The sequence below is a fragment of the Neomonachus schauinslandi genome, chromosome 7 (assembly GCF_002201575.2).
Source record: "Neomonachus schauinslandi chromosome 7, ASM220157v2, whole genome shotgun sequence".
Taxonomy (NCBI): Eukaryota; Metazoa; Chordata; class Mammalia; order Carnivora; family Phocidae; genus Neomonachus; species Neomonachus schauinslandi.
This window is the reverse complement of record NC_058409.1, coordinates 21,060,427-21,077,822: the sequence shown is the minus strand read 5'-3', so window position 1 is coordinate 21,077,822 and position 17,396 is coordinate 21,060,427. Positions and strand designations below refer to the sequence as shown.

Here is a 17,396-nt window from a genome sequence, read left to right as displayed (position 1 = left end):
TAAGAGGGACTGCCATTTACAGACCACTTCTTCTGAACAGGTGTTTTCTATCCTGGCAGCACTCCGGGGAACTCAGAGTGCAGGGAAAGCCATGTTGCAGACCAGAGACATTTCCAAATTGCCTTGTTTGAGAAAGACTGGCTCCAAGAGTCTATGCAAGACTTGCCTTAAACCTGAATGAAAGTGCTAATTCAGCTAAAATAAAGGAGGGGGGGCTGTATGGACATAAAGGGAGGTTGATCTGGAAACCCAAAGAAAGGGTCACCTGAGCCACAACTAACATGACTTATTAATGAAATGTTCTGAAAAGTGTAGGGGCCCATGACCAAGATAATTTCTGCTGTGAGCTGGATGCAGCAATGGTCTGACTCCCTCCATGCAAGGATGCAAACTTTTGATTTATCCAAACTCCTTCAGTGAGCTCTGTCCTCCCCAGGAACATGACTTGCTGATTATAACTGAGCTTACCATGCAGGTCTGGGACCAGTGAAAATTGTGCTGATTCAGAGCACACAGGTATCCCAGCAATGAGGCTCATTATATTTGTTACTTTATTTTTAAAAAATAACAAATTTTTATCAAGCACCTGTTATGTGTCAGGTACCATAGTGAGTACTGAGGGTATAACTATAGATGAGGAAGATAAACCCCCTACTTTCCTGGAAGCAGGAAATAATAGTGGAAGGGGGAGATTAACAGACAATAAGGAACAATTATATATAAAATCTGTAATAGGGTAATAAGTTCTGTGAAGAAAAATAAAGCAGTGAAAGAAGACTATGAGATAAGCATTGTAATAGAATCTGACTTCATTCTTGATGTCTGATTGCTGATAGCTTTCAGCTCTAGCACTCCCCTTTCTTTCCCTGACTCACATCTGGGCAAGCTGATGAGAACATCCAGTGCTCCTTCCTTCGGCAGCAACAGGAAGTTCAAAGTCCACAAGCAGCCCCACGTGCACAAGACCTCTTGTCCCGGTGCCTCTTTCTTGTCACAGTAACAGCCGAACCCATCTCTTTCCCTGGCTTTTTGAAGTCATTTTTGGATATGCTTGGGACCCTACCCTGCTCTTCCCAGAAAGCCCCATTATGTGAGTAATAAACTTGTTCACATTCTGTTGGTGCAGGTATGGTATTATAAGTCTCAACATCTGTACCAAATTTGGGTATGGGACCATCTGAGGTGCTAAGGTGACCGCACCACACATCAGTAGGACCTGTGGTCGGAGAAAACCTCTCTGGGGAGGTGGGATGTGGATGGACTGGGGACTGAGCCATGCAAATATCCAAGGGAACATTCAAGGGGAGAGAACGGAGAGCCCTGGTATAAGGAAGGAAAAGCAAAGAGGCCAGCACAGCTGTGGTGGAATAAACAAGGAGGGCAAGCAGGTGTGGCATGGAGGTGGGGGATGAGGGGAGATGCTAGCAGGGGAAGCAGACCACACAGAGCTGTGTGGTCCATCCTAAGGGAATTTGGATTTTCTTCCAAGTGAACCATCAGAGGGATTTTAATAGCAAAGTAACACAACTTGAATTCCATTTTAACGGAATTGTTCCAACTGCTATGAAAGAATAGAATAGAAGGAGACAAAAGTGGGGTGAAGAAGAAGCCAGAGCTAAACTATCAGGGGGATCAAGAGCTGGCTGAGATGAGAGCAGTAGGGATGCGGTAAGCTGAGGTTATGGTTCGGGATGCATCTGAAGGTCGAATCTGCAGGGGTTGCTCATGGATTAGATGCGGGGGGGAGGGGGCGGTAGGGGAAGAGAAGCTCCAAGGGAGATCCCAGGATCTTTGTGGCTGAGCACCTGGACGGGCAAGAAGGGCATGTTGATGGAAGAGGTGATGAAAAAGTTGAGCTTTGGCCATTTTTGAGATCAGATGCCAGTTAGATTTCTAAGTGGAGATGTCCAGTAGGAATGTAGATAGGTAAAACCTGAAATCAAGGGAGAAGACACAGCGGGAGATAACACACTTACGAGTTAAGCTGTGGATGGTATTTGTAGCCAGAAACATATCCCGGGAGTGAGAGTAGAGAGGATAAAGGTTTGATTGTGAGTGGTGGGCACTATAACATTTACAGGTCAGGAAGATTAAGGAAGACCCAGCAATGGAGATGATTTAAAGCTATCAACTGGCACTCTTGGGCTTGGTCTCTAGGAGTCTAATCTAAAGACCTATACTGATAAAGGGAAATCTGAACCTGTCAGGCTGGTGACTAGATCTTCAACTTTGGCATTATTTGCTGTGATAACAAAAACCATCTTGTGAGGTCTCTTCTAGCCTCTCGCCATCATGTCAATCTCTTTCCATGTGAATTTCGGTGCTTAACAACTTAACCCTTCCATCAACCCTGGACATAACTATCACTACACTCATTTTATTAATGACAAAACTGAGGTGTGGGCTGCTCAGAAAAGCAAGATAATTTGCTCAAGATGACAGAGCTTTTGAGACAGGGAAGTTAGGCTTGAATTTCAAGCTCCCTAACTCCAAGGGGCAAAGAAATGAAATGACTTGCCTGATGTGACACAGAGAATTAATGGTAAGGCTGGAAATAGATCCCTGATATGTTTAATATATTCTTATTTTTCTCCACTTGGAATAACATGATCACTTGGAAAATTCTGGCCATTTATCATTGGCTGAAGATTCTTGTGCTTGCACACCAAGGGCAAAGATTGGCCACTTCTTACCTTATTTTATATGTCCATAGCAAGGACGTCAAGAACACTATTAAAGGAATAGGCAATGTGAAAATTTGCAAATAAATAATAAAACAAACAATCTTGGAGGTAAACTTTAAAATGTTAAATCAATTTGGACTGTAGGAAAACCTCACCCACATGCCACATTTACAGTAAGAGTAGTATATAAGCCAAGAGGAAACAGGCACCATATCTTCAGGATTTTTAATCTTACATTTTGTTTTTGGTATTTTTATTTGTGAAAAGTTTCATGTTATAAAATTATTACTATTTTAATATTTTAAAGTTTTACTTTGAAATTATCATGCCGTATTTAAACTGGCTTTTATAATTATTTTATTTATTTATTTGTTTATTTGAGAGAGAGAAAGTACCTGCGCAGGAGGTGGGGGTGGGGGTGGTGAGGTGGGGCAGAGGGGGAGGGAGAGAGAGAATCCTAAGCAGGCTCCAAGCTCAGTGCGGAGCTGGTGGCGGGGCTCCATCTCACGACCCTGAGATCATGACCTGAGCCCAAATCAAGAGTCAGACGCTTTACCCAACTGAGCCACCCAGGTGCCCCTAAACTGGCTATTATAACTCAAGTATGATTTTTATTAGTCAAAGACCAATTATTTTCAACACACAAAAATCACTCTAATTTTACAATAACATTTGCAGAAAACAATACCACATTCTGTTTAAAAATAAATTCCTTCCATTTGTATTGGGCTTCCCAGTTTAGATTTTTTCATGTATCTCTCATAGCCAGATTATGAGAAGCAAGGGGCAAATGAGGACAAGTGGGTGTTGTCACCTGTTTTATGTAACGATGGGAACCATGGCTCAAAGAGAAGTGAGCAGCAGGAAGTCATACAACAAGAGTCTGAAATTGAACCTGGGTCTTTTGATTCATAGTCAATGCACTACCTGATGACTTTCTGCATAAAGTAAATTTGTTGGGAAATTTTTTTTGAAGATTCATTTATTTATTTGAGAGAGAGAGAGAGAGAATGTGCACATACATGCACGAGGGGACAGAGAGGAGGAGAGGGAGAGAAGCCTCAAGCAGACTCCCCGCTGATACTGGAGCCAAACGTAGGGCTTGATCCCAGGACCCTGAAATCATGACCTGAGCCAAAATCAAGAGTCCAGTGCTTAACTGAGTCACCCAAGGGCCCCTATTTGTTGGGAAATTTAATAAATAAGAGATATGTGTATTCTTAATGGAAACCATAGCATGAATGGTACAAGCAGATAGAAAAAGATATGTATATTTTATATGCATCACTACCCATGAAATATGAATCATTAAATATTAAAATCAGCACTTATTAAAACTGTTTAATAATATACACAGTCTAAAACATCTCAGAATATTCATTAATTCCCTGCTAATTCTACTAGCATTCAGGTTGCTCATAGTTATTTCTTATCTGAGTCCTTCTAAGGACTATATTTCTATATTTGTAGTTCCTAAGCAGAAAAGAAGGTTCTGGAAACTTGCCAACTTTTCTAAATGCTTTCATATCTAGTATGAGAATATTAAATACATCTTTGATTTACTTAAGGAAAACTGAGTTTTAAAAGAGAGATGATTTACTCAACCATATAACAAAATGCTTCAAATATTTGGGGGAAAGAAATAACAAAAAACGTATAAGTATCTTAAAACAACTAGGTCTTGGAGGTAAAATCAATTGTTTTGAGTGTTCCAGAGTAGAAAATGATAATGAAACTAACGCAGAACATCTTAATAAGAGCTAATGCTCATATTAATTTAAAAATGTCATTCTTTAGAGGTTATTAAGTGTGATGAGAAAAGTTTCCAGAACTCAATGCTTTGATAAACTACATCTTTTACAAGATGTGGAATGAGGAAAATGTGATGATAAAACATTTGAAGTTAGGTAGAAACTAAGAAAATGAAAACACTATAAAAGAATGAATGTTTTTAATATATCCATTAAGGTGCATGTATTCATCTACGTCAACTCAGTATAATTTAGTCCCTTCTATTGGAATTTTATTCTTTGCCACATCTCCATCTTCCTCATCCCCACCTCCCTAATTATGACAAGGAAAACTCTTAAAGTTTGGAAGAAATGATGGGCTTTCTTTGGAGAAAATAGAGTAGGTGGTCTTTTCAAATTGAAGTCTTAAAAATCTTGCAGTGCTGATACTTGATTCTTGTCATTTAACAACTTCATCTTGCTACCCTAAAGAAAGCCCAGCAAACACTTAAGGGTGCCCTGCACAACTGCCTAAACATTGCTGGTGAAAAAATTAGTATGGCTTTTAATGAACAATATTTAATAAATATTTATCAGCTATCCGGGTCCTGCAAAATGTCTCTCTTTTCATAATGGGAATTGAGTGTAATCCATTTTGTCCAAGTTTTAATACACTTTAATGAAAGTATCCAGAATCCTAAGGATACTTTCTAGCTGCCAGTGAATGTCCTGGCTTTTAAGAAAACAGAAGAGAGAAAAGGGATGTAACTTACAGAAGATATAGTCACCAAAATACACATACCAAAATACATATACTAGAAAATATAGGCTATGCCTTCAGAATGTCAAAACATGGGTGTTTTTACATTGAGACAAACTATACTGCCTAAATGATAAACTATAATATTAACTTGAAAAACAAGCATTACACACATAGATCTTTGCTTGGTTAATTATATCCTGCCCTCTGTAGGCTTTGGGCTCCATATTCCTATATCCAACTACCAATTCCACTTCTTTACCTGGATGCCTAATGAACACACCAAAATTAACAGGTCCAAAAGAAATTTAATTTTCATTCTTTAAATCTCAGTTTTCTTCACCTCTGCCAATGGCTCACAGTTTACCTGTTTCAACCAAAAGCCTGAGACTCATCATTGATTCTATTACTTCACTGCCTAACCCTGAATTAACAAGTCTTGTTATCTTTCCTTCAAATAGATTCCACATCAGTATAGTTTTTTTTTTTTTTCAGTTTGCCTTCATCTTTTCCCAAATGCTCTGATGGGAATGAAATCCAAATTTCTCCGCCATGGTATATTGAGCCCCACAAGATCTGGTCCGCGAGAGGCCCATCCACCCTTTCCTTCTCTAAATATTCATGCGTGTCCCCGGTGGGCTTCTTCATTTGTCACTTTGTTCTGTTGTGACTGCAATCCCCCATCGGTGCAAAGCCCCCCCCGCATGGCTGGATCCCACTTGCCATACCAATTCCTCAGCTCATAGGTCACCATTTCAGAGAAGCCTTCCCTGACCCCTCAACCTAATTAGCAATGCCCCACCCTCACCACCCACCACCCTCCTCTTCCTCTTCCTCACTCTCTTTGTTTCTTCATAACCACTTTCCTGCATTTGTTGGCTGGTGTTATGTTCTCCCTCCCCAAACTCGAGGGTGAGTTCCATGAGAAAAGGGGGCTTGTTTGTCTTATGTGCCCCCATATACCAAATCCTGCGAAACTATTTGAATGAGTGACAGATAAGATCCTATCCCTAAATATTGCTGTTGGCAATTTTGGGCAGAGTTTATTTAAGTACGATGAACTGTGCAGGAATCCCCCAGAGGATCACTGATGTATAGCACGCCAACATATTCCTCACCAACCGATAGGAAATGCAGCACTAATGCTAAGAAAACAAAGAACTCGATCCAATCAGAGAGTGTATGATGCTGATGCTTCAATAATGCAGAAAACGTGGATGATTGGAACGTGGGCAGAGCTGCTTTCCTAATCTCCAGGGAAGAGAATCATTACTCCATCGCTCCGTGACGAAGAAGAGCCAGGACCCTGGCTTATTTTTAAAGGGTAATGCTACTGCCAGAAGTTTGAGGCACATCCGATGTTTATGCCAAAGGAACTTTGGTAACTGGACTTTTGAAAAAGAGAAACAAGACAGGGTTGGGCGGGGGATGGATAAATGCTTGCAGCCAGGGAAGGCCAACCCTAGGGTGTTTTTATGCAACTACGAACAACCACATACAGCTTGGGGGCAAAGCTCTATTTATTTCCCTCTCTTCTCCTCCTCAATTTGCCTTCAGGTCATTGCTTAAAGATTATTTCACAAACATTATCTCTTCTTCCAAGAACTTCAGTTAAGAATTAAAATATGATGTCACTAACTAAAAGCAAACAGGAATTCTGTTTTTAAGCACTCAACGCAGACTTTGAATTCTGCCAGCAGGTAAATCTCCTTTGGAATATATTACTTACCCTTGGATGCAGAACAAATCTGGATGTATTTAGAGAATAAGTGGTTTTGCTCTTTTTTTTTTTTTAGTTAAGGGTTTATATTAAACAAATGTCTATGGGGCTTCAAACCACGGTGTGGGACACATCCACTTTTAACTCTGAGGGCGTGGACCCGGTTACCTGTTCACTCTCGGCTGAGCCTGAAGCCACTGACGTGCCACAGAACAGAGGTAGCCCCCTGCCTGCAGGAGCAGTTCACTAAAAGCAATAAATATTGGACCGAAAAAAAAGCAAGACCTCCTTGAAGGGGTCAGATGTCTTAACAGAATGACTTTCTTCTTTCCGTAATCTTTAATGCCAAGAACTGCTTGTTCTTGTTCTGTGTGAAATCAACAAAAGGGATTAAGTAATACAATGCATCTCTGCAAAAAAAAAAAAAAAAAAAGACCACTTTTTCCTTTGAGCAGAGCTATTTCCCCTCTCTCCTCCTCCACTTGCCTTCAGGTAAATGCCTAGAGATTATTTCACAAACACTATCTTTTCTTCAAACAACTTTAGTTAAGAATTAAAATATTTAATTAACTAAAAGAAAAATCAGGTATTCTACTTTCAATTCTCAGTTCTCTCAAATTCTCTGTGGCTATAGCATTTTTCCCAAATTAGTGCATTCCAAATTCAGAGAGGTGAAAAGGATATTTCTTTTTATAAAAAAATTCAGACGAAAACACTGAAAAAAGATTTGTAGTGAACATCATAAACTCTTAATAAATACCTTTATTAGAGGAAATGGTCGCTCAAACAGATAAAACATTATGTGCTAACGACATAAATGAGTAAAAGACTCAGAAAAGACATTTTAAAGAGAAATATAGATAATTTTCTAATTATCCGACCTTGCTAATAATCTGAACAAATAATTTAAAAATATGTTTGTTTCTAGTCTATAAAATTATAAATAAAATTAAATGTTTCCCCATTAAAAAAAAAAAGAAAAAAACCCCCAAGACATCCCTGTTCGAACAAAATATTATTAAAAAGCCCTAGCAAATTGGGTTTCATCCATCATATTTGAAAGGGTGGACCATGAAGACTGTCCTATTTTCCCTGTTCACTACGCTTCAGGGACTTTCGAGGAACTTTGAAGGAGGTTCTACTTCTTCATGAAGCATAACTAGAAAACCACTCTTTTTAATATAATGCAGTCTGATAAGAGACCATACACACAATAGGTATACTCTCACAACATCAATGAGATTCTAAATCACATCAACCATTTTTAACAGCAATTTGGAAATATGCCATAAAAATCACCAAGATATTCACGTCCTTTGACTGCCTTCACTTCTGAGCCCCCCTACTGGCTACATTGCATAAAGATATTAATTGCCGCATCATTTAACATAGTAAAACATTAGGGAAAAAAATGCATGTGTTCAGCTGTTCAGTACATACTGACTGAGCAAATGGCCTCGCAAAAGCTAATGTTGCTACTGAAGGACGAGGAGAAGAAGGAATGGCTAGAGGTGCAGTTTAGAAAGTCTGTGAAGAGGTTCATTATGTAGTGCGTAATCTGTCCTTTACTGAAGGAGGTTTCTATCTTCCTGGAGGACATTAATTCCCCAAATTATCCTCGTCCAGATATCACATTACCAAAGAACACAATGAAAACTAGAAAATATGGCAAGTTGTGGCATTATCATTAATCGTTCTACTAGGACTCTTCAGACAAGAAGAGTCACAACTTTAACATTGACAAAGTCTCCCTGAAGAAAATAAAGGTAAAAAGTCTAAAACATTACTCTGGGACTCCCTGTCTTAGCGATGGATCTAGGGAATCTATAGCTAGATCTATATCAACCCTGACCAAGAAAAGAACAAGGATGGCTTCTGGCCACAAAAGGGGTGGGTCAGGAGCTAGGCAGGAGGTCTCTACAGGGTAAACGTCAAGCTTAAAGTGAATAAAAGCATTCTGTAAATAAGATCATCCAGTTTCACACTGTTCTTGTGTTTTTCTTCCCTGTGTAATCCCATTATCTTCAACAAAGTCTAATTTAAATGCTTCCAGCCTAGTCTCAGCTGTGCTGTGGGCAAAGGAAGGATATCGTGTCCATATTTTAGCCAGCCAGAGAAGATATCCCAGCCCACCACCCATGCCTCAAGCTGGCATGATGATGGCAAAGGTGATGAGCGAGGAATGAGGAAAGGGGTTTATCGAAGTCCAAGGGCAGGCCATCAGCTTCTGCTGCCTGCCCCGCACAGGGAGGCATTCCCAATCACCATTATTCATGGGGTGGTGTGGATTTGATGACAGAAGGTCACTTCTTCATAGCCTCAAGAATGTTTAAAAAAATCAGTTAAAAAATAAGCATCTCAAAATACAAATGAGACCAGGAAAAGAATGTCTGACAGCAAAAACGCAAACAAATGAATAAAGACAGACTTCAGGCTCTTGCAATTCTCTCTGCTTGTCTATTTTCAGAAAGGGACAATTTGTCAGTTGTTTGTGGGAATGATGGTTTTAGGTGGGGAGACAGGAACACATGAAAGCAAAATTTCTTTTTAACTTTAAGTCAAAACCAAACAGACAGACTAATGTAATCACTTAATCAAAAGGAAAGAAATAACAAAGAAGTATAATCAACATCATTAGTTTTGTTTTGTTTTTTAAAGAACAGCATTTTGAAAGACTATCTAATTCAACCTTGCAGTAACCACTTTCTGTGTACAGAGCACGCGTCTAATTTCATAATTGGATGTGTGCTACATTTGTGAAATTTTAATCAGTCTAAACATAAGGTGGACGGGATCGCAAGTCTCTTCTATCCTGCCACAATGTAAAGCACTTTAGTACAATCCTGCATAGCTCTCCTTTTATTTCCTCTGACTTGTTTTATACTCATTTTTTTCTAGGGGTACTGCCTACATCTCCGTATATCAGTCAAACTATGTTCTGAAAGAAGGTAGAGGACACACAGACAAAAATTATTTTTCTCTCCATACTTTTTTCTTTCTGAAATTACTTTTCCTTTCTGAAAATGATTCCTCTTACCTTCGGTTGTTTGCAAAGATAGCGACAAAGTTCTCCAATATACTGAAACACAGTCACATTATACTTCCTGCAGTCATTCCAAAATTGACTTGCTGAGAATTTCTTCTTTAACACACAAGTAGCTCCTATGAGAAAAGGCAAAGAACAGGCACTGGGGAAAAATATTCAAGGGCAGAAATGACATAAAACACAAATGATGTTGCCCTGTCTAGAACACTTTCACTCCATTTCAAGGCTTTTCTAATCCATCAGTGGACATTTATTTCAAGCTCATTTGAAACCATTATCTTACAATTCAATAAAGTTTAAAAAAAATTTATGTTGTAATTCTATATTTTGACTGCAAATATATTTCTTTTCTTTTTGAAATACAGGGGATGAAAGAAGAGGTCAAAATAAGTAGGGGAGTTGCAAGTATTAGAGCATGACTATAGATAAGGGTCAGCCTTTTCACAGAGACCAAGAATATTCACTTACTTTTGTTCTTGAATATGTACATTTTATTTATTTTCAAAACCTTAAAGCTGCCTCAATATTTCTTGATGCTGAGAGTTGGTAAGGCAGAATTGGTAAGATAGCACCAGCCAAGTTCATTGATGACTACAGACCCCAAATGTAACAACCTAATTTTCACAACAATGTAAGTCATATGAATATGTTCCAAGGAAAATGCTAATGTCTTGACCCTTGCCTTTGTTTATTTTGGACACTGATCATATTCTAAATATGCTATTCCATAAAATCACTTTTTTATTTTTCAGACAGATACAGATAGTAGTGAATGGTCTCTGTTATATATTATTTAGGGGCCAGATAAATAATCTCAGCATGTTTATGAATGGAATCCACTCAGTCACAAGCTACCAACAAACTTAACTGGGTGCCTGGGGTACCTTGTTTGCAAAGATAACCTCAACAACTCCTTCTATGCACTTACCTTTACAATGTGAATTTGCCACCTCTCCCTTTCAAGGGGTAGGGTCTGTTTCCTCACCCCTCAAATCTTGAATCTATACTGATTTGTGACTTGCTTTGATCAACAAAATGCAGGTGATCAATGCGATTTCTGAGGTCAAGCCTTAAGAGCTACGCAGTTTCTACATTCACACTCTTGGAAGGCTCCTATCACCATTTAAGGAGGCAGGAGTAGACCATCAAAGGATGAGTGACCACATGAAGAAGGAAGCCCAGTTAACAGCCGGCTCCAACCACATGACCTAATGTCCAAGGCACTGCTCTTTTCACTTCAGGAATAGACTGAGTATGTCACGAAATTGTGTCCTTTTAATAAAAATTATGTTCTAATTATATAATAAGCCCACAATCACTCTGAATTCTACTGATAGAGCTTCAAACTTTAATGAACACAAGTTATGGTTAGTAAGCATTCTGAAAACTCATCAAACAAAAAATGAAAACTTACCCAACTCAATACATCCACCAATTCCCAGAAGAGCTCCTGAACTATGATACAGAGGAAGAGTTATATAAATGATGTCATTAGCAGTACAACCGAAAGCCCACAAGCCAGCAGAACCCTTTAAAGCCTGCAGCTGACTGATTACAGCTGCTTTTGGTAGACCTGGAAGAAAAGAAAAGAGATATATGTAATAGAAAGCAAGTTTATGTATTACATGTGCTTTGTAGGGACCATGCCAATGTGAGCTACTGCTCTAATTAATTTCTAGAATCTTGGATCTACCCAAAAGGATCAAAACTAAGATTATATAGAGTTTGAGATACCATTAGCTTCCAAGAGCCATATCTACTACAAGAATGACAAAAATGCCCCAAATCTGGAAATGTACACCCAAAATGAGGTTAAATCACAACATTAATCTAAATTTTCCTTAAAGTAGAAATTTTCTAGTGAAAAATTCCAAGTAAGATTCTATCTCAAGAACCAGTAATTTTGTCATGTTTCCTACATCCTGGTATAAGATCATTATAGAATAGGATGCCATACTACATGATGCTGAAATAGTTCTATACATTCATGATTCAAACATAAATCATTTGTTTTTTTCTTTCTAGTCTTCTTCTGTGTCTCAAGGGTTTCTTGTAAAAATTTGTAGTTATAAATAATGTATAAAACATTTTGCGCACTGTTTTTAATTTTCCATGTTGTTATAGTCTTTTGCGGTATAATGTCAGCATAATAAATTCATCCAGTTAATACATGCTATATTATGAAGTTGCCTTATCTGTGATTGAATATCAGCAATTTCGTGTTTCAACATACATCTCCTTGTACACACAACACATAACTTGTTTTCATAATGATAAGTATCCTCTCTTGAATTCATTTGTTAGATTAAATGGTATTTTAGCCCTATTCTGTCAGTTCAAAGAGTTCTAGTATTTCTGGAACGTCCTCATGCAGAAGGCCCCATCCCAAATCTACCTCACCAGTAAAGTTACTTTGCTTCACAACACGCAACGGTGACAAGGAGTATCATCCATTGTTCCAGAGAGGCAAGCAGAGACCAACGTCAGAGAAGCCACAGGAATAAGCATATGGCAGGATCAAAAGCAAAGACCAGCGGCCATAAAGTGTGGCCTTTCTCTCTACCCCACATACTGATACGGTCCCACTTACCATTTGCCAAGGGTGGGTTACTAACATCAGTGGCTCTACAAACCTGTTGCTGCACCTGATTGGACTTTATTTCTCAATTCTAGAAATCGAGACCTAAATTTCACAATGTGTTTCCCAAATTGAAGTACTTCCTTGTCATTTTCAGCTTGCCTTAGAGTCCTACAGCAAAATATACTCCCACAGTGATGTCGGCTGCAAGGCTGTGTGCGTCATTTCTTCTTTTCTCTCCCCTCTGATACACAACTAATGGGACAGGTAAACTACCTCCCCTCCAGAAGTGCCTCTGCACAACATGCAAGCACATCCCAAAGATCCACCCATCTGCGGACGTGAATGTGAGCGAACTGGAGCCCAGAGGAGGTGGCAGAGTGAGGGACGTGGTGCTGGAGGCATGACCTTTCCGGCAGAAGAGGTCAAGGGTGACGGCAGTGAGTGGTGAATCTGCCTGGCCCCATAGGCTGCAGCTGGAAGGACCAAGTTGTTCTCTCTGAGAGCCCACAGTGACAGAGGGGAGGGAAAGGGAAGTGAAATAGGCAGACAAAGAGAGGTGAGGGAAAGTGACTCCTACTATCTACCCCAGGACTCAAGAGGACCACCCATAGACCTCTAGGACCCCCCTTCTCCCCTTGCACTTGATGATTCCCCTACCAGGGCAGAGGCACGCCCAAAGCCCCGGGGGCTAAGTACACACCTACCCCCTCCCACCTCAACCACCACTCTGCCTTTTTTTGTGTTCCCAGCTTCAGTAGAGAAACCAAGAATTGGTGCTATAGCGCCACCTTCTGGAAAACAGAAGGAAGGCTCCTAACTACCAATGTGTTCAACTGTTAGTACCAAAGTAAACAAAACCTTGCCTAGGGGCACCTGGCTGGCTTAGTTGGTGGGGCATGTGACTCAGTCTACAGGTTGTGACCGAGAGCCCCAGGTTGGGTGTAGAGATTACTTAAAAAAAAATCTTAAAAAACAAACAAAAAAACCCCATGATGTCTGGTTGGTTCAGTTGGTTAAGCATCTGCCTGGGGCTCTAGTCATGATCCCAGGGTCTGAGATCTAGTCCCGCATCGGGCTCCTTCCTTGGTGGGAAGCCTGCTTCTCCCTCTGCCTGCTGTTCCCCCTGCTTGTGCTCTCTCTCTCTCTCTGACAAATAAATAAATAAAATCTTAAAAACAAAAACAAAAAACATTGCCTAAATAAGAAAGGTATTTGCTGCCTCAAATATGGTGGCAGAGGCACTTTTCATCAAACATCACGAAAAATCATGGTAATAGAGTATAACAGAAAACGACAATTTTCCATGAACCAAACCCAAAGGTATGGATACTGCAATCTAACTGATACAGAATTTAAAATAGTTATTATGAAGATATTCAATGAGCTACAAGAAAACTCAGCAAGACAATATGATGATCTCAGAGATACTATTCATGAACAGGAGTACTTTAACCAAAGAGACTGAAATTGTGAAAAAGAACCAAGCAAATTCTGGAACTGAAGAACTCAAGAAATGAGATGAAAAATGCTTTAGGAATGCAGTGGAAATAGACCTGGATCATATGGAAGAGAGAATGAGTATGATGGAAGATAGAAGTATAGAAATGATTCAGGTGTAAGGGGAGAAAAAACTAAGATTTTTAAAAAGTGAAGAAAACCTATGAGAACCATCTGATTCCATTAGAAAAGCCAACACAAGAATAATGGGTAGCCCAGAAGGAGATGAGAGGGAGAAGGGGGCAGAGGGAATATTTAAAGAAATAATAGCTGAGAACTTCCCATACCTCGGGAAGGAACTGGGTATAGAAGTCCATGAAGCTAACAGAACACCTTACTATTTCAATGCACAAAGATCTTTTCCAAGACACATTATATTAAAACTGACAAAAGTCAATGATAATGAAAGAATTTTAAAGTCAGCCAAGGAGAAAAAGACAGTAGCCAGCAATGGTACCCCCATTATGCTATCAGCAAATTTCTAGCAGAAACTCTACAGGCCAGGAGAGAATGGAATGACATATTCAAAATATTGGAAGATAAAAACTGCCAGCCATGAATAATCCACCTGGCAAAGTTATCCTTCAGATATGAAGCAGAAATAAAGGCTTTCCCAAGCAAACCAAAGTTGAGGGAGTTCACCATCACGAGATCTGGCTTACATAAAATGTTGACAAGAGCTCTGCTGAAACAAAAAGGCAAAAGTACACAGAATTCTGATTAAGTTGATAAACAGAATTAGAATACTGTAACTCTTTTTAGAATAGTATAATAAACTCTTAACTATAACATAAAGGATAAAGGAAAATTGCATTAAAAATAACTATATCTACTACAACTTGGTAATGAAATCACAACATATAAAGAGATAATTCATGACATCAAAAACATAAGAGTTTGAGTAAAAAGATGGAACCTTTATAGGTGAATGAAGATAAACTGCTTTCAGCAGAAAAAAGAATTATTTTATCTATGAGATGTTTTATGTAAATGCTTGGTAACCACAAAGCAAAAATCTAGAGCAGAGACGTTATACGTAACAGAGGGCAAGACTGAGCAAATCAGCATGGAAAACCACCAACTTACAAAGGTAGACATAAACATAAACGGAAGGAAAAAGAAACAATAGAGACACAAAATAACCAGAAGGCAAAAGATAAATGACACTAGTAAATCCGTGAATATCAATAATCACCCTAAATGTAAATGGTTTGTACTCACCAGTCAAAAAGCACAGAGTGGCTGCATGGATTTAAAAAAAAAAAAAAAGACCCAACTATATGCTGCTTACAGGAGAATCATTTCAGCTCTGAAGACACACATAGGTTCATAATGAAAGGACAGAAGTTGATATTCCAAGCAAATGGAAATGAAAAGAAGGCAGGCAGAGCTATATTTATTTCACAAAACAGACTTTAAGCCAAATGGGTAATAAGGGAAAGGTCATTATAAAATGGTAAGGGGTCAATACATCAAGAAAATACAATGATCGTAAATATATAATGCTCTTAACACCTGAGCACCAAAATGTATTAAGCAATTAATAACAGATCTTAAGGAAGAAATACATGACAGTACAAGAATTATAGGGTACCTCACACTTGATCTTAGCCAAAAAGTTGACAAGCGATTGTAGGAAACCTCAGTACCCCACCATCAACAATGGGTAGAGCATTCAGTCAGAAAATCAACAAGGAAACACTGGAATTGAACAACATTTAGAAAAAATGGACCTAACAGACATGTACAGGACATTTCATCCAACAGCAGCAGGATACGCGTTCTTCTCAAATGCGCATGGAAAAATCTCCAGGGTAGATCATGCCATAAGTCACAAAACAGATCTTAGCAAATTTAGGAAGACTGAAATCATACCAACTATCTTCTCTGAACACAACGGTATGAAACTGGAAATCAGCAACAAGAGGAAAGTGAGATCTACAAATTGTGGAAGCTAAATAACACACTTCTAAACAGCAATTTGGTCAAAGAAGAAATCAAAGGGGAAATAAAAAATTATCTCAAAACAAAAGAAACTGAAAACACAACATACCAAATATTGTGGAATAGAGCAATAGCAGTTCTGAGAGGAAAGTTTATAGCTACAAATGCCTACATTAAGAAATTAGAAAGATCTCAAACAAAAAACCTAACTTTACACCTCAAGGAAATAGAAAAGAAGAAAAAAATAAGCTCAAAGTTAGCAGAAGGAAGGAAATAATAAGGATCAGAGCAGAAATAAATGAAATACAGACCAGAAAAACAATAGAAAGGATCAACAAAACTAAAAATTGGTTCTCTAAAAAGATAAACAAAATTGGCAGACCTTTAGCTAAACTAACTGAAGAGAGAAGACTCAAAATCAGAAATGAAAGAGAAGACATTATAACTGACACTATAAAAATAAAAAGGATCATGAGAGACTAAGGGGAAGAATTATGTGGCAACAAATTACACAACCTAGAAGAAATGGACACGTTGCTAGAAGCACACAATGTACCAAGACTCAGGAAGAAATAGAAGATCTGAACAGACCAGTAATGAGTAAAAAGACTGAATGAAAAAAAAAAACCAAAAACCAAAACAAAACAAAAAAGCACCAACTCCCAAAACTGAAATCTCCAGGACCAGATAGTTCACTGGAGAATTCTTCAAACAATTGAAGAATTAACACCAGTCTTCCTCAAGCTCTTCCAAAAAACTGACGAGGAAGAAACACTTCCAAACTCATTCTACAATGTCAGCATTACTTTGATACTAAAACCAGATAAAAATACAAGAAGAAAATATAAACCAATATATCCTTAATGAAAATAGATGCAAAAATTCTCAATGACATATTAGCAAACCAAATTCTAGAACATATTAAAAGCATGATACACCATGACCAAGTGGGATTTATCCCTCGGATGCAAGGATGGTTCAACATATGCAAATCAATAAATGTAATATATCACATCAATAAAAGGAAAGATAAAACTCACATGATCATTTCAATAGACATAGAAAAGAAGCATCTGACTATACAACATTGTCTTATGATAAAAACCTTTAACAGACTGTGTACTAAAGGAATATACCTCAACATAATAAAGATCATATATGACAGACCCACAGTTAACATTATATTCAACAGAGAGAAATTGAAAACATTTCTTCTAAGATTAGGAACAAGGCCAGGATGTTCACTCTCACCACTCCTATTCAATACATTACTGGAAGTCCTGGCTAGAGCACTTGGGCAAGACAAAGAAATGAAAGTTATTCAAATAGGAAAGAAAGAAGTAAAATTGTCATTATTTGCTGATGATACGATTCGATATATATAGAAAATCCCAAATAATTAATCAAAAGACTATGGGAATTAACAATAGCATC

General features: G+C 38.4%; 1 protein-coding gene across 1 annotated transcript in view; it reads right to left on the bottom strand.

The window, feature by feature from the left end:
• SLC27A6 (solute carrier family 27 member 6) overlaps window positions 1–17,396 on the bottom strand; it is a 68,252-nt gene that overhangs the window by 31,142 nt on the left and 19,714 nt on the right. The window contains exons 3-4 of the mRNA XM_021701931.1: window positions 11,355–11,513; window positions 9,932–10,056 (exon numbers count right to left, since the gene is read on the bottom strand). Of these exons, the coding sequence (XP_021557606.1) occupies window positions 9,932–10,056; window positions 11,355–11,513 (284 nt within the window). The remainder of the gene's footprint in view (window positions 1–9,931; window positions 10,057–11,354; window positions 11,514–17,396) is intronic.